At 46.6% G+C, this 18,070-nt stretch overlaps 1 protein-coding gene across 1 annotated transcript in view; it reads left to right on the plus strand.

Moving 5' to 3' along the window:
• The window catches only part of LOC306943030 (supervillin-like), a 90,837-nt gene that overhangs the window by 31,588 nt on the left and 41,179 nt on the right, over window positions 1-18,070 (plus strand). The window contains exons 6-13 of the mRNA XM_079529235.1: window positions 1,167-2,499; window positions 6,436-8,550; window positions 9,098-9,313; window positions 11,488-11,525; window positions 11,655-11,719; window positions 12,270-12,445; window positions 13,929-14,000; window positions 15,391-15,724. Coding sequence (XP_079385361.1) covers window positions 1,167-2,499; window positions 6,436-8,550; window positions 9,098-9,313; window positions 11,488-11,525; window positions 11,655-11,719; window positions 12,270-12,445; window positions 13,929-14,000; window positions 15,391-15,724 — 4,349 coding nt within the window. The remainder of the gene's footprint in view (window positions 1-1,166; window positions 2,500-6,435; window positions 8,551-9,097; window positions 9,314-11,487; window positions 11,526-11,654; window positions 11,720-12,269; window positions 12,446-13,928; window positions 14,001-15,390; window positions 15,725-18,070) is intronic.

Below are 18,070 nucleotides of genomic sequence, written 5' to 3' on the forward strand. Positions count from 1 at the left end.
TTTTCAGCTGAGACCCCAAAAGATGAATTGGACCCAACCTCACAAAACGCGTATTATGAATGAACCGCTTAATAATTTAATAGATGAGCTACAAGCTCACAACGATGCAACATGTTGTGAGTATATGCTCTAACTTCACTATTTCAAGTTTTTTCAAATGTATGGATATTTTATTTATTTTTTCTAAAAAAAAAAAATCTTTTTGATTAATGAAATAAATTATAGCAAAATGTGCAAAAAACAAGGGACTTGGGAAATGTATCCGCGACCCAAACGTTTTTCCCAACCCATTGTTTGGGAACCATGTGAAAACAAGGACACCAGGGTGAAAGTGGCTGCTGTAGGAGCTGCACCAGAACAAGGCTGATGTAATCAGCAGCACCAAGTATGAAAGTGTGTGGCTGAGAGAGAGCCCGGGCCATGCTGCATGGGGAAGAGTGGCTGTGAGAGAGCCCGGGCCATGCTGCATGGGGAAGAGTGGCTGTGAGAGAGCCCGGGCCATGCTGCATGGGGGGAAGAGTGCTTGCTCAGCCAAAAATAAGAAAGAAAGGGGAGAAAAAGATACAAGTTGGAAAAAACAACCTTTTCCAAAGTTTCTGTCGAAAGAAAGAAAGAAAGAAAGAAAGAAGAAGAAAGAAAGAAAGAAAGAAAGAAAGAAAGAAAGAAAGAAAGAAATGGAGAACAAAAAGATAAAAGTATCCGTTTCCGTGTGCATTTGCCTCGACCATTATTATTCATGGTCCATCCACTCCGTTTAATCTATAATGGCAAATGTAGCATTTAACATGATGTTAAGGCTGGCTTCATAACATAAATAATGTTATGAATAATAATAATGGTATCCCTTGCATACAGTATAATAAAGACCTTTTTCACGACAGCGATATCGACTTACCGCAAATAGTACATCATCTACAGGTGTTACCAATGACACAAATAAAGGCTCTGTTCCATTTAGTAGCAGAGTCTTTCAGTTGGCCATGCAGCATGCACAGTTTCAGCACCCTGACTCGGTTTGACCTGACCTGCACACTGTCTCGAGCTTGCAGCAAGAACCTTTTATTCAAATAAGACAGTGTTTCGATGCACTTTGGGTCTTCCTCATTTTGCAGATAATGCTACAAATAATAGCATTAGTTTATTTGTGTTCCCGCCTGTCCCCACAGTGAGGCGCTACAGTCGAGAGGAGATGGAAGCCCCCCAGATGCAGGTGTCGTCCCCTGACCGCTCGTCCAAGCTCAGGGCCGGAGGAGGCCGCCCCGAACCGTCCGCCGTCCACGTCGAACCGGTCACCTTGTCCGCCGTCCCCACGCCCCCCAGGACTGTCCCTTTGGACGCCGCAGCGCTCAGCTCCAAGGCCGAGCGCATCGCCCGCTACAAGGCCGAGCGTCGTCGGCAGCTCTCGGAGCGCTACGGCATCCTCCTGGACCAGGAGGTGGACACGGACTACACGTCGCGATACCGCCCCCGGCGCGAGTCAGACACCTCGGAGCGACGGGACCCGACTGCCAGACGGGAACACCGTGAGTCAGACACCTCGGAGCGACGGGACCCGACTGCCAGACGGGAACACCGTGAGTCAGACACCCCCGACCGACGGGACCCCCCTGCCAGACGGGAGCACCGTGAGTCGGACACCCCCGACCGACGGGACCCCCCTGCCAGACGGGAACACCGTGAGTCAGACACCTCGGAGCGACGGGACCCGACTGCCAGACGGGAACCCCGTGAGTCAGACACCCCCGACCGACGGGACCCCCCTGCCAGACGGGAGCACCGTGAGTCGGACACCCCCGACCGACGGGACCCCCCTGCCAGACGGGAGCACCGTGAGTCAGACACCTCGGAGCGACGGGACCCGACTGCCAGACGGGAACACCGTGAGTCAGACACCTCGGAGCGACAGGACCCCCCTGCCAGACGGGAGCACCGAGACAGACGGGAACGGACGGCGGCGGCGGGGGAGCAGCAGCAGCAGCAGCAGCAGCCGGAGAAAGAACAGCAGAGGGCACAGCCGTACAGCTCGGGGGTGGGCAAGGTTTACATGCGGACTCACCCGGCGGACCCCGGCAACGATCCTGCCGCGGCCACCCCCCATCACCACCACCACATGACCCAAGCCACGCCTCCGCTGACACAACAGGAACGGCCCAGCAGGTTCACGGAGCGGGAGCGGGCCATGAACATGGAGAACCAGCGGCGTGGAGGAGGGGGAGGAGGGGGAGGAGGGGGAGGGGGGGCCCCGGAGGGGCGCCCAGCGGCCGCTTCCAGGAGCAGACCTGTGGAGCAGCAGCAGCAGCAGCAGCACCCCCCCTCCTCCTCCTCCCCCCAGGAGCAAAGCCCTGGCGCCCCGGCCTCCGCTAGGGACTACAGCATGGCGGCGGTGCCCAGCTCACCCCGTGCGGCCCGCCGTGCGTCCCTGCCCTCCACGCGCTACGGCATCTCCCCCGGGGACCTGTTCATCGAGCAGCAGGCCCAGAGCATCCTCAACAGACAGGGGTGAGTCCTACACAGGGTTAACTGTAACTGACACTCAGCGTAGGCCTAATATTAGGACACTGTTTCTCACTGTCTGTAACTCAGAGACTGTTCAAATGGAAATATTTGTAATCTTTCATGGGACCACAATCTACACGGTCAGGGTTAATTTAACTTGCGGGTCTAGTTGTGTGCGCTGCTGCGCTCTCTGAGTTAATACAGACGCGTAAGGGTCCATTTGGACCCCCTGGTGGGCCCCGTACCATACGTTGAGAATCAGTGTACAGGAATTCTGAGCATACGGTATCACAATGGCTATTTAAATACTAACTATATAATACTATAAACTATGCCATCTTTAAGAGGGGGGCAGTGTCACTGAAAGGCCCATTTAAACTCACTCCGTTTAGCCTCGCTACCTTAGTTTCCACACCACCATGGATGTTCCTACTTCTTGACTACTGCACAAACCGGCTACAGATTTAGTGTTTGCTGCTGATCTTTGGAGTCCTCTGTGATTCGTGCCGAACACGCTGGCCGTGGGTTGTGAAAGGATTTATGGTTGTTACAATAGTTTAATCGCTAAGACTAAAAGTCCACCTTATATCTTCTCTCTACGTTCAGTATCATCATAGGTACATACTGTCCCAGAAGGCAGCTAATGCTTAAACAAACTATTAAACGTTCAAATAAACCCAGTGCACTCTGTGGGCCATGTTACTGCAATACTGCAGTAAAGTACCTCTCACAGCTACATGGAGGCCACAGTTGAGCACTATATGCACACCAGGACCAGGTATCATTTTCACTGGTGAGTGGTGACACATTTCACAGGCAATGACACTGAATTCAATATTTAACCTTAACTTCAGAGAGTCATAACATGTCCACTAGCTTGCTGACCATTGCCTGCCAGTGGTCTGGTGGTGGGATATTTTCTAGACTGAGCGTCCCACGGGTCTGTCACACTATAGGCCAGCCCCACTTTCACACGTGACGGGGAGGTGAGTTGTTCTGGGGAGGTGAGTTGTTCTGGGGAGCTCATCAGGGGCTGGGAAGGGTAGGACTTGGCATGGGATGGGAGTGACTCGACGAGAAGAGTGGGGGGAGAAAGAGGCAGGGTGGCTGGTTATGAAGATATATCATGGTTTCTTAGCTGGTCCCAAGAGGTAGCCCCGATTTAGAAATTGAACTAGAATTGGTACAGATATATACTGTCCCTTTTAGAGACTTTCTCCATACATAAAGACATGCATGGTACATGAAGATTAACTGGACCTACACAATAAAAGCCAGAGTGGCTTTCATCTAAACATCTAAACAGCTTTTCATAATGATGAACATACTGCATTGAACCTGTAAAGAACAATCAGATTTGCATCAGTTTGACATGTCGACCACATTGTCCTGTACCGTAGCTTAGCAGTGCTGTCACAGAGCGACTGGTCTCTGGACACAGACTCAGAGCGTGACGCTCAGACAGTCATCAGCTGGCCTGCTTCCAGGTATATTTTCACCTTTTGGAATGTGCTGGATGCGTGAAGATCTGGCTAACTCTTCCCAATAGATCTCCCATATAACTATCCAGTAATATTTCCCATTTTGAAATAATATTCCCTAATATTAATCGCTGTAGCTGCTCCCTGTTAACAGGTGTTCACCTCCGGATTGCAGATTGAGTTTGCAGTTCTTCCATGACATGACAACCTAATTGTTGTCATGCTTGTGTAACTTTGTTTAACCAAGTTGATTTCAGGAACGTCTCTCAGAGGGACACTCATAGATGGGAGCTGAGGAGTAGATGGATTATATTGGACAGTAGCTGTTTAGGTTTGAAGAGAGTATTAACCCACCCCGTGCAGCATCTGCAGAAAGCATCAGTGTCTTTTTTAATTTGAGCTATATATTGTCTTTGTCAGGTGGAAACCTCATATGTCCAAATAGTATATCAAAAGTAGCAGATGTACAAGCTCAAAACGTGGCGCGATATCGAGCTTGTGGATCTGCTACTTTTGTGTGACGCTGCTGTAGTATGAGTAGGGCGTTAATTTACAAAATAAAAATCACACCCGTGTGAACTGAGTGGTGTAATATAGCCTGTCTGACGTAATGAAATCATGTCTGACGTAATGAAATCACACCCGGGTGAACAGGGTGAACATAGCAACCATGCTCATTTTTTCTGCACTAACAAAGCCAGTTGTAGGAGTGGTTTACACCACTCAAAAATTATAATTATTAAAAAAACATAGAGATAAGAGGTTTCTGCCCCGATAGAAACAAAATAGAGCAGCATATATAACGTTTATATCAGATTCAGATTGTATTTGAGTCAAGCACTCTGTACTGACAGAGCTCTCCCTGTGAAACATGCAGCTCACGCCAGTATGGCTCATACCATTAGATGTTGTTGCCTGGCAACAAGACAGCTAGAGGAAACAGAGCTGGTTGACCTTCTAAATCAGGGGTTCCCTACCTTTTTAGTTCCAGACCCAAAATATACATTTGGTCTCTCCTCTGGACCTAAACAAAAAAACCAAAAACATTATAAATTACTATTTCAGTAATAGTGAAAATACAAGCTACAAGCTCACAGGCACTTGTAGATTGGCTATTTTCAGTTTTAATTGTTTTTAAATGTGTGTATTTTTTGGGGGGTCCCGGCCCACTGTTTGGGAAACACTTCTCTAAATGTTTCTTCTATTTAATTTTTTCCCAATACCAATGTGTTTAGATATTGTTGAGTCCTACAGACTCAGCACTTGTCAGCTGAGGTGGTTCACACAACCGTCCCCCCCTCCCCCCTCCCCCTCCAAGTTGGGCCCCTGCTGTACAAGGCATCTTGTGTATGATATTACATCCTCTTGCTTTGGGACGCTGTAAATGCTATTGACAATGTTGTTGCATAAGACACGTTGCCTGTTGAAATGACGTTCTGTTTCAGTGTACTGCAAGTGGCAGGTTGACGGTGGGCTCTCAGACGTGGGGTCTACAGAAAGCCAAAGCAGCTTTTCCGTCCTCTGAATGAATGCCCCACCATGAGCCTCTGTACCCAGAAGGGAAAGGGTCATTTGGCCTATATTTTTGGACCAGAACATGACCCAGATACTGCATCACTGCCTCGTTAAGTGGTCCGTGTGAGAGTTGGTTGGTATACTGTCCATAGCCAACTTTTGAGCTATGTGGATGTGTGGCTGTGGAATTGGAAATGGAAACCTTGCAAACTGCATGACTGTATATTAAAAGATCGAATAGTTTAATTTTAATCCTAGTTACGGTTTGGACATGTCTTGAATATCCTTTTTAAATGTATTCAAAATAATAATAACAATTAGAGTAGCCAATTCTTTTAACCCATTTTTCTCCCCAATTTAGTTGTTATGCCAATTAATTCCTCCCCACACACTTGTTGTCACTGCTGTTATATCTTATTGACTTCTACCTGTGTGGCCTATTCAGCTGCTACTGCTAACCTGCAATAGAAACATGTGTTCTCAAGAAGCGTGAGCATTATTTACACCTCTCTGCCATGTCAAATGAAGCAGCGGTCCATCAATTACATCCAGCTTAGTGACCTGCAATGAGATTAATGCGTCCATCAATTCCTGTGGGTCAAAGGGGCAAAGATTAAAATAGTTTGGCTTACCTTTTGGTTTGAGGACATCAGAGCCGAGGCCGTTTGATCTGAGGTTCAAATTTAAACCCAGCTCATGCTGATACTTGACCTTGGTCCCCCCTTGGTTACAGTCTGGTATTATATCAGGAACATCAGCATGTTGTGTTTTTCTATTTGGATGTGAAAACGATTAATGAGCTGAGATTAATTACATTCCAGAATCAATATCTACTGCATTTGATGATATTGAGCCATCTCCCATTTCAGAGTATGTTGGAGAATGTTCTGTCTTAATTCAACCCATGATCCCATTCTCACTCATCCATTCCTCCCATTTTAAGAATTCGAGTCAGAGAAAGAATGTCCAGGGACGAAACCGTACAAAAGCCCCCAGAGTGGAGTCCAGACAGGCACCATATTCAGGGGAATGTACCGCATCGCTCAGAGCACCCTAGCTACCAAAGGACTGTTCCCCAATCTCAGCCCAGCCCTGGGTACCAGCCTGCACATGGACAAGTAGCATACCTTCCCTCAGAAGCAACCAAGACCCACCTCTCCATCCCCTCACAGGATCCCCAGTCATACAGGAACATGCCTGCTACGGAAAACTCCTCCGCTAAGTTGACTGCATCTCCAGAGGCCCCCCCGAGGAGGAGAGTGAGTGCAGACCCAATCTACGCCACCAATAGAGAAGCCAAGCAGGCCCTGAAGGAGGAGGGCCACACGGAGGGACTGTTGAAGAGCCGGAAGGCTGTGCTGCCCTCTGAGATTCGCCGCAGGCAGAAGAGTGTGGATGACCCTCAGAGGGGCCAGCATGAGGAGATGGAGTGGGAGACCTCTGATGATAGCGGGAGAAGGAGGAGCAGAGTGGACGAAGACTGGGACAAGGAGAGGCCCGTGGAGAGGGGGAGGGAGAGGCTCAGGGAAAGGGGGAGCGAGCAACCCATGTCCAGCCATGACAGCCCCGAGAGGAGAGAATTTATGTCTGTGGTGCCCTCTCACTCTTCCCCACACCATCAGCTCAGGCAGCAACAAGCCACTGAACTTGGGCACCAGGAAGAGCCAAAATATCAACAACCCTATAGACAACAACAAGCACTGCAAAGGCAGCTGGAGTACGACCCTCAAAAGGAGCAATATGAATCTCAAGGGCCGAACCAATTTGAGTCCCATATGCAGCAACAAGAACCCCAAAGACACCTGCAATACGAGCATCAAAGGTATCATCAACAAGAGTCCCAAAGGCATGAACAATATGAGCCCCAGGCTGAACAATTTGACCCCAAAAGGCAACCATATAAAACCGAACATCACCAACAGTCCCAGAGTGAACAACAGTACAGGCCCCAGAGAGATCAACAAGAGCACCAAAGGCAACACGAGGTCCAAAGACTTTGGCAAGAGCCCCACATGCATCAACAAGAGGCTCAAAGACATCAAGAATCTCAAAGACATCAAGAGTCTCAAAGATATCGGCAAGAATCTCAAAGCCGACAGCAAGAGGCTCAAAGACAAGAGGCTGAAACACAATACAATGCTCAAAGACATCTGCAAGAGGCCCAAATACAACTTGAGACCAAAAGTCAGCAAGAGGCCCAAAGACACCTTGAGACCCAAAGACACCTTGATGCCCAAAGACAACTTGAGGCCCAAAGATTGCAGGAAACTCAAAGACTACAAGAGGCCCAAAGACTACAAGAGGCCCAAAGACAACAAGAGGCTCAAAGACTACAGGAGGCTCAAAGACTACAAGAGGCCCAAAGACTACAAGAAGCCCAACGACTACAAGAAGCCCAAAGACAGCAAGAGGCCCAAAGACAACTTGAGGCCCAGAGACATCAGCAAGAGGCTCAAAGACAACAAGACATCCAAAGACAACTTGAGGCCCAGAGAAATCAGCAAGAGGCTCAAAGACAACAAGACATCCAAAGACAACTTGAGGCCCAGATACAGCAAGACGCCCAAAGACAACTTGAGGCCCAAAGACAACTTGAGGCCCAAAGACATCAGCAAGAGGCTCAAAGGCAACGAGAGGCCCAAATACATCAGCAAGAGTTTCAAAGGCAACAAGGGCCCCAAAGACAGCAGGAGTATGAACCTCAAAGGCATCAGCAGCAGCAGGAGCAACAAGAGTCCCCAGGTCAACATATATCTGACTCAGCTGTCTACCTCCAGAAGGATCCCTCTGTACGCCAGGCCCGACACAGGACCGTGGAGATGAGCGGAGGGCCCAAGCCTAAGATCCGAACTCGCTCCATGTCAGATGTAGGAGTCAGCCAGAGCTCCGCTATATACCGGAGTATGGCAGCAGCAGCCAGTCGAGAGGTAGCGGCAGCAGGGCACCTTGCCAGGGACGGAGGGGTGTCCAACGGGGAGGTGGGTGCCCTGGATACCAGGATATCAGTGGCACAGCTCCGACACTCCTACCTGGAGAATGCCAACCGGAAACCTGAGCTGTAGGTCTCATGGCATGGACGCTGTCTGGTCTCACTGACTGCTGTCTAACCCTCATGACCGCACAATTAATTCTGCATGAATACAACAAGTCACAGTTTTTTTTGTTTTCACAATTAATAATTGTAACGTATTTGATATTAGAAATCATATCTGAGTTTCATAAATCCAATGAGCAGTTGTGTTCCTCTATTCACCAGTCCTCTAATTGGAACCACTAATCATGATTAATAATTGTGATTACAAAGCACAGGGAAATAATAAGAACCATACTTTCCGCCAGCAACTCAATCTTTTTGGCAGTTGTTTTCTGCTGCATGTTGATGTGAGTGTCTAACAGCTATTGACTATAGGGGTTTGCTGTGAAACGCTCATGCAGCATACCATGAGAATAACCTAAGCTGTGCTTGGTCTGAATAATCTCCATCGTAAACTTCTGTCCATTTCCAGTGAAATCCCCGAAATGACAAGATGCTAATAGTTCTCTCACTCTCCCTGTGTCGTCTTTGTCCATCCCTGTCCAAATTGGCACATGTTCTCCTTCACAAGGGAGACTACGAAGGCAGATCTATCAGCCATGGAGGTGGATCCAGCAGCCAGTGGAACTGACAGGGACAGGGACCGGGACAGGGACCGGGAGAGGGACAAGGACAAGGACAGGGGCACGCGGAGACCTCGCCGTTACATCACCCCGGGGGACAGTCGCGCGTCCGAGAGGCATCGGACGCAGCCCATCACATCAGCAGAGCGCCTGGAGTCTGATAGGTAGGCCTACAGGACCAAACCCATGTTATTTCAAAATCCACTTTATTGTTCTACTGGGATTTGTCACTCACCATACACAGCATTCGTTGGTTGACAGGCATATGTTATATAATTGCGCTTCCTATAGAGGTCCATAATATTCCAAGCTAGTTTCATCAACATTATTATAATGAGCCTGAATTATGTGCAATAAAGTACAATAAAATAACTTTGTAAAATAACTAATAGTGGTTACAATGGTGATGAGACATTACGTATTTCACATTATGGTGCTTTCAGTACCAGACGCCCATAAAGGTTCAAATCTGTTTGTATTGAAATCAGAATTGCTTTGTTCATCAAATAAAGGTCCCATAATAACATAGATGCAGGAATGACAATAATAATTGACAATAAGAGGCATGTCCCGTGACAAAAGATAACAGGATAACAATAATTCACATTCAAAGCAACGGCCGTTGAGGACCTACAACAAGACATGCGTAGCCATTTATTTACTATTTACTACAGTATATGTACATTCACCTTCATATAATTCTGAATTGTACAGAGGTCACAGGGAAGGGATAATATCCAAAGGGCTTCATCCATTAAAAAATCCCATTTTCATATCATACATATGTCATGTTTTCAGCATTCAAATTCCAAAGCATCAAAAGTAGCAGATCTACAAGCTCAAAACATGTCGCTTTGCGCTGCGTTGTGAGCTTGTGGACCTGTTTCATTTGATCATGCTTTTGTGCGACGCTGTAGTATGATCAATTAAGGCATTAATTTACTAAATAAAATCATACTCGACGTGAGGGGCAACCACCGGCCACATGGCGTCTTGTGTCGTCATTTTGTACCCTAAACAAACAGTCCACAGACTTGGCTGGCAAACGATTTATGTCATAAGTAAGTGCTCTAAAACCAAACATTAAAAATCCCATAGACTTGGCTGCCATATGACGTAATCATCAAAGCCATGCATTCAAAAAGCCATCAAAAATGCATAAAGTTAAAATATGTAGATAAAAGGTTGCTGCCTGCTAGCAACGATGTATAGCATGGGTTCTTCAGAAAACTGCTTAGACATAGAATCGATCTCAGGGCTTAAAGGTGTAGTGAAATGAAAAATACGTTTTTCACACTTTTAGACCATATCCGTGGTCATCATATGGTCATACCTAACAATGGATGCCAAAAAAATGAGAAAATTCTCATTTTTGTGTGTTTTTATATCAAACGTCCATAAAAATATATTTTGTATTACTTCCTGAAAACGAAAACGTGCTGCGTGATGACGTGTCGAGGCCAACATCGATAAAAGCCAATAAAAATGAAGCTCACCCGTTTAATTCCCCATATCTCCGCATCCGTCCAGCACAGGCTGCACAGCTGCTACTGATTACAGAAATCTTCCGTTTTTATTCCCATTCAAGATAACATCCAGAGAGTGTATTACTCGGTTTCAACTTAATCGTCACGCTAAAATATGTACCTGAAAACATTATAGGGTAGAAATAAGCCACATAACAGTAAACTGGTACAGCTGGACGTCTATCTGAATTGTAAACAAACACACAGCATGCGCTGGTATAGCATAGCTACCGTCCCTAGCTACCGTCCCATCCCCTGAAGGGATGCAACACTCTGATTGGTTCAGAAACTTCATAGCGGTGTTTCAACTTGAGACCGTCTGAAACTTCAAAATAAAATGTCCACCATTTCCGTTTCACTACGCCTTTAAAGGAGCATTCAGTGATTTGAAAAAAAGCCCGGTCCGCCCCGTTAACAAGATGTGCACATGCACGCTCTACAGTGGGGGAAGTACAACAGACCAACAGCACGTGCACCAAGGCCCGCCCCACTCGATCATGATTGGATGAAGGCCCCTCTCATCCTGATTGGATGAAGGCTTTGCCACCCAAAGCCCAAACCGAAACTAGGGTTTTTTGACCCCAGGGGCTCACTGGGGACAGGGAGGAACTCCTTATATGGTCAGCACCCTTTATAGTAGGGAGGATTATCCAAAAAATAAGAAAAAATAAGTGATATTTGAATTAAGTGAAATTACTGAATATACCTTTAATGGGTTTATGTGGTTTTATGATTTCAGGATTAATGGTGATGAAGGTTCAATCATTCACACTGAAAGATGCTGTGGTTGTCTTTTCATGTCTCCCCCTCAGGTCCCGTTTGAGTCCCACCCAGCTGCAGGATACTGAAAGCAAGTCCTCTCTTTGTCATCTTCTTCATGTTTGATGCACATAAGATAAATCATAACTCATAATCAACTTAACTTAAATGTCCTCCATAAGTTGCTAACCTTTTGTTTTCTGATTCTCGCCTTTTCCAGTGGATGAGGAAACACTCGACGAGAGAGCCAAGATGAGCGTGGCAGCGAAGAGATCACTTTTCAGGGTACGCAACACACTTTGTTTAAACTATTATTATATATCTATTTTAGAGGGAAACGGCAACATAAAATTGTGATCTTAAGAATAGTCATAACTTTAATGGCAGGCTAACTAATTATATGCTGTAGTATCAATACTCTACTGTAGGCTATCTTTGTAATTATATCTCACAGAGATATTTGCCGGCGACTTGGGGTGGAGAGGGTTGACAGCCCAAACCACTTCTTCTGTGAGGAGGAACCCAAAAGCTACAGATTGTAGTAAAACTTGCACGGAGGGTTTAAATTCAGCCTCGAGTTCCACCGAGGCTGTAGATCGAGTTCTGAACCCCCAAGCGACAGTGGGGGCTCTAGCATGCAACTTGGACACAGGCCGGGTCTGATCAGCCTTAATTGGCCGGGTTGCCTGGAGGAGGGTGTCTGTTGCAAGACCCGAAACATCCAATGATTCCATGCAGATAACAACACTGATGTTTGTGCATCAGTAGATGTTTTATTTACTGCCTTGCCGTTTGCATTTACAGTATATTGCAACATGTCCTTTTGTCCTTCCAGGAACTGGAGAGGACGTCTGACGTGCCAAAGCCTCGCTCTCGCAATGCTGCGGTGGAGAGGCGCCTGAGGAGAGTGCAGGACCGCTCACACACACAGCCTGTCACCAACAAGGAGGTGCAGGACCGCTCACACACACAGCCTGTCACCAACAAGGAGGTGGACAACATCACTGCCTCGTAGGTGTCACACCAATGTGCTACTTTCACTTAGCGTTTTCAGTTTAGGTTCGATTTCAGTCTCTCCTCTCCTCTCCTCTCCTCTCCTCTTCTCTTCTCTTCTCTTCTCTTCTCTTCTCTTCTCTTCTCTTCTCTTCTCTTCTCTTCTCTTCTCTTCTCTTCTCTTCTCTTCTCTTCTCTTCTCTTCTCTTCTCTTCTCTTCTCTTCTCTTCTCTTCTCTTCTGATGACGATGACGATGATTAAGGTCAAAGGAAGAGAAGAGAAGACTCTTCTCTTCCTTTGACCCTAATCATCGTCATCTTCCTCAGTGTGTTTTTGTCTCCACCAGGCCGAAGGCATGTGGAGAGAGTATGTTTTGCACTCCGTCCGTCCGTCCGTGTGTCCGTCCGTCCGTGTGTCCGTCCGTGTGTCCGTCCGTCCGTCTGTGAACAGCTAATCTCTGGCACCGTTGGCTTGATCGCAGCCATACTCTGCACACACACTCCCTGAATGCCAGAGCTGAACCTCTGCTCCAAAGTTTTCACATCGCCACCAGGAAAACCTACAGCTTTTGTCCAAACAATACGCAAATTGGTACACAGTCTCTCTAGAGCCATTCAACGAAACGGATCTTTCAGATTTTTCAGACTCCATCCTGATTGGCTAAGATTGGCTTCCAAAGTTCGCAGGAGTGCTCCGTTTCAAACAAAATTCTGCAAATCATGAACACATCGTGTGATTTCCGTGAAATTTTGCACGCACATTCCCACTAGGCCGAGGAAGAAATGCCACTGGAATATTTTCAACTCAGCCTCATGGTGGCGCTATAACTGGCCGATTTGTGTTTTTACCTATAACTGCACCGATCTGTGTAAAACCATGTATGCACACTCCCTAGAGGCCAAGGAAAAACCTTTGCCTGGAATTTTTCACATCTGCTCTTTATAGCGCCACCAGGAGGCCGACATGTGTAAAACATTTTCTAATATTACTCCTTCAGATTTTATCCAAATTTCACGCAAATTGGTACACATGCTCTCCATAGTCATGTGATCATGTGATTTGTTTGATTTCTCATAATTATCCATCCTGATTGGCTACGATTGGCTTCTAAAGTTTTCTGGAGTAGCCCGAAAACGCAGCGTCCAATTGCGGTGAAACTGTGCATGCCTATTCCCACTACTAGGCTGAGGAAGAAATGCCACTTGACAGTTTTCAAATCAGCCTCATGGTGGCGCTACAACAGGCCAAGTCGCGTCACACACACACACACACACACAAAAAACCCCAAATAAACATGTTTATATTACTCACACTCACACACACTCCTATCCTCCTGGTGGAGACCTGTGCCCAGTTTCTAGTTTGCTCTGTTATCGTGTTGCTCGTCTTCTTCTTCGTCTGTGTGTGTGTGTGTGTGTGTGTGTGTGTGTGTGTGTGTGTGTGTGTGTGTGTGTGTGTGTGTGTGTGTGTGTGTGTGTGTGTGTGTGTGTGACTATAAAGTGACCCTGCCATGTCTTCACAACCTATGGCTGTTGCACGTGCATCCAGTCCTACTCTAGCCAACACCTTCAGGTACAACTGACCTGGAGAGAGTGTGTGTGTGCGTACGCGCACGCAAGCATGGCCGGGCTGCCTCATGCCGCCTCCTGCTCCTAAGCCTTTACCCACCTCGTTATGTGCTACTGGGTCCAACTGATCATGTTCATATTACATTTCTCCACTGATATTCGTTTGTGTTGTGCAGCTTCCATTTTATTCTACTATACCCCCCTCTGCTGGGCCATGTGCTTTACTTCACCCAGCTCACATTACTTCCAATTTGTGTTGGCTCACATGTAAGCTTCTTTACCAGGAATAGCCATTTACTCCTTATAGAGGGATGAAGGTGTTGGCTACACAATAGCTCGTTAGCCACTTTAAGGCCTATATGCTTCGTCGTACAACACAATAGCATAGGCAGCTGATCCACAAGCGCACACTTACATTGCGACCCGCTGTGAGCTTATATATCTGCTTTTTTCTGAAAACGCCAGGGTTAAATGGAAATGTTTCCCACGCTTGCTTCCCAAGAAGTGCAGGCCGTGAACTGATGATGACATGGATCAGATATTGTATAGAAAGGCCAAAGGCCAAGCTGGTTAAAGCTCTCAGGGTTGCTGGCTTTGCATGCCTCCAATTGTGTTTAGTGACCAAGGTTAAACATAACAAACCAACCACAGTCCAATGCATTGCATGACTACCAGGAACATTGTACTCATTGTATTCTACTTATATCTCTGTTACTGCTCCTGGGATCTGAATTAGGAGAAAGCCTCCGGTGTTAATTTTAGGATATGCGCTGGACGACCCTTATAACTATGGCAGGAAAATGTAGCGCATTCATTCTCATATCTGATCATTTATTATTTATTGCAGTTTAGATTGGCGTTTATGTTTTGTAGATTTTGTCTTGTCAATATCTTGTATTTTGTATACCGCAAAATCAAGTTAGAGATAGATCTTGAGATTTATATTATATATATATATATTTGTTTTTCTTTTAAATGACACAAAATGAAAGAATTTAATTAAATGAACATTCATGTACATTTCTGTACAGTTGCTTCCCGTGGATCAGTGGTTCCCAAATTTCTTAGCTCGAAATTAGACGTTTGGCCCCGGGACCCAAACTAGTGAAAACAGCAGATCTACAAGCTCCACAACATCAACGTTGTGAGATTGTAGATCAGCTATTGTCACTACTTCTTAACATTTGTTTTCTAATTTCTTTGAATTTTCTTTTATTTCTTCATGAAATTACTGAAACACAAAAATCATTCAATTGGTTTTTAATTCATGAAAAAAGGCACCCATGAAAATGTGTCCGCGACCCACAAATGGACACCGGACACCCAGTGTTTGGGAACCAGCTGCTGTAGATCTCCTCTCTCTAAACTCCGGTCTCATTTCACTCCCCATGCAGCCTCCACTCGTCCACCCAGCCTGACGCAGGGGCCCAGGACCCGGAGAAGGAGAACGTAGAGCCGCCACCCCTTCCAGGCCCAGGGGGGGTGGAAGAAGGACCGGGTGACGGGCAGAAACACAACCCAGACGAGCCTGACCTGTCCACGCTCAGCCTGTCCGAGAAGATGGCCCTGTTCAACCGGCTCTCGGAGGGGCCCGGGGCCGAAGCCGGGGCCGTGGCCGTGGCTGCGGCTGAAGCCTCTGTCGGAGCCGCATCCAGGGGGGACACCCGCCAACGCAGGGCCAACACACGCTTCCAGACCCAACCCATCACCCAGGGAGAGGTGGAGCAGGTACACTCATTTCACTGTTCTTTCACTGTGCAGATTACGGCGACAATGACCAATGCTCTTTCAAATCAAACAAGCAAACGGAGGAGCATCACTACGACATCTTAGCCACCTTGCTTGTGACCTAACCTGGAGCCTTCCCCATGGTTTTGATCAAGAGAAAAAATGGGGGAAAACATTAAACAAGAAAGAGTCAACAGAATTAAGATCGGCAAAGTGCAGGTGCAACGTTGAGCAGTGAACTAACCGTGTTGAAACTTCAGTCTAATTAATCAGAGGAGAATCACAGGGTTTCATTCGTCTTAAAACTAAAGGATTGTCACTCCTAGAGGTTCAAGCAGTAAAATGTTGGTACAGCAGGTCTGCATAAGACTCCACTGACAACAGTAGCATACACACTACATAATACTGGATTTTAATGAAACAAAAAATAAGATGAGACAAAAAGTTAGACGTACGGTTAAAACGTACAGGCAAAAGAGCCTTTCTGTGTGGAGTTTGCATGTTCTCCCCGTGTCCCCTAGGGTAAGTAGTGGTACCCTCCCCTCCATCAGGCCCTAGGGTAAGTAGTGGTACCCTCCCCTCCATCAGGCCCTAGGGTAAGTAGTGGTACCCTCCCCTCCATCAGGCGCCCCGGCTGGCCAGGGGGAGGCAGTTTAGAGACCAGGATTACTGCATGTTTTTGTGAGGGTAGTACCCTCACAAAAAACATGCAGCCTGATGGAGGGGAAAGGAACTGGTTGGAATAACGTGTTCCTTCCACGCGCTACATCCAACCAGGGAAATTCCCCCCCTTTCAGGTGAGAAGAAGCGGCTTGGACTTCTCATGCATAGAAGGAAGCATGAGGTCAGTCTGTTGCTCTCCCCAGGTTGTCAGAGGAAGTGTAACGCCCAGGATTACATTAGATAATTGACACTGGGTGAAAAAATCTGTAGCACAATTGTGGGATAAAAAACCCCACAATGTTACAAAAAGCACTGCCGCAGTGTTCACTATACACTCAAATCCTCACAATGTTACAGAATAAAACTCCAGTGCCAGTGTGACTCCAGTGTAACTCTGAGGCTGTGTGACCTCATTTGGTCACTGCCGGTTCATAACTCGCTGTTATGAGCTCAGTGTTCAGTGTTCAGTGAGCTCGCTGTTTGCCTCTTCACGATCCATTACGTTTCCACCACAGTGCTGAACGTCTACAGTAGTATGGAAGCTTCTTATTGGGCTAGCCCCTCAGCTAGAGGCTGTCCACTTCCAGGTCAGTAACATTTTACTTTTCGATGCACTACTACTGTACTGCCTGGAGGATGCTGTCCTCTGTGCAGCCTGTACTGAATGACAGTCTGACTGTGAAGTACTCCCATTTTTGAGTGGTGCAAACCACTCCAACAACCAGCTTTGTCTGTATGTTTGTGTACCTGTGTACGTGTCCGTGCACAGGTGAGCATGGTTACCATGGTCACTGACATTACGTCAGACCACAGCTGATCAGGCTATATAAGACCTTGCACCACTCAGTTCACACGGGTGTGATTTTTAGTGGACTATTGGCTTTTCAGCACTGTATAGTTTCTATGTCTCCCAAGACCCAGTAACTAATAAAGAGGGGTGCACTTAACATCAGCTCTCATTTTATTATTATTACTATGTACTATTCTTCTAAAAATATGTTTTCTCTGTAATACCGATGAATATGAACTTAATGTACAATATGTTACATTAATATGTTACATGAATCAATTGATTGATTGATCACTAGTAAGTAAACATGCTCTGAAATTGCACGTGGCCTACCCATCTGACCACTTCTGTTAAGTCAGGTGGGTGGGCCGTGAACTCTTTTTTTTGTTCATGCTGCCATGCGTCGCTTGGGGAAGCTTCCAGGGCTTTTTTTCCATATTAAGTATGATTGCTTCGTACCTTGCCTGAGTACGACTGACGTCCTGCCCTCTCCGCTCCCTCGCCCGCTCAGCTTTCACATGATTAGGAATGTCATTCCGTACCCGAGGACACTAGTCCACTAGTTTTCACCCCATTATGTAAACTGTAGGCTATACAGGAGTCTCATGAGTACACATGAGCCATACTTGAGAGCACGTTTTTAAAGTAGACCTGGCCGTGGTTCGTTACTGGGTATATATATTATATGGTACAAAGTTTGAACACTAATCAAACTGATTAAAATGATTGTGATGCTTTTGCTGGGGACTCCCTGCCTGGAACCCCCCAAGGACCCCTGAGGGTCCTCGGATCCCATTTTGAGAACCACTGCTGTAAAATTTACACTGCGATGTAAAATGTTTATTTATGTAAATATTTGGAAAATCGCTCAAATAATATACCCACCATTAGAA

This window comes from Electrona antarctica (assembly GCF_951216825.1).
Source record: "Electrona antarctica genome assembly, chromosome: 19".
In the NCBI taxonomy this organism is placed as follows: domain Eukaryota; kingdom Metazoa; phylum Chordata; class Actinopteri; order Myctophiformes; family Myctophidae; genus Electrona; species Electrona antarctica.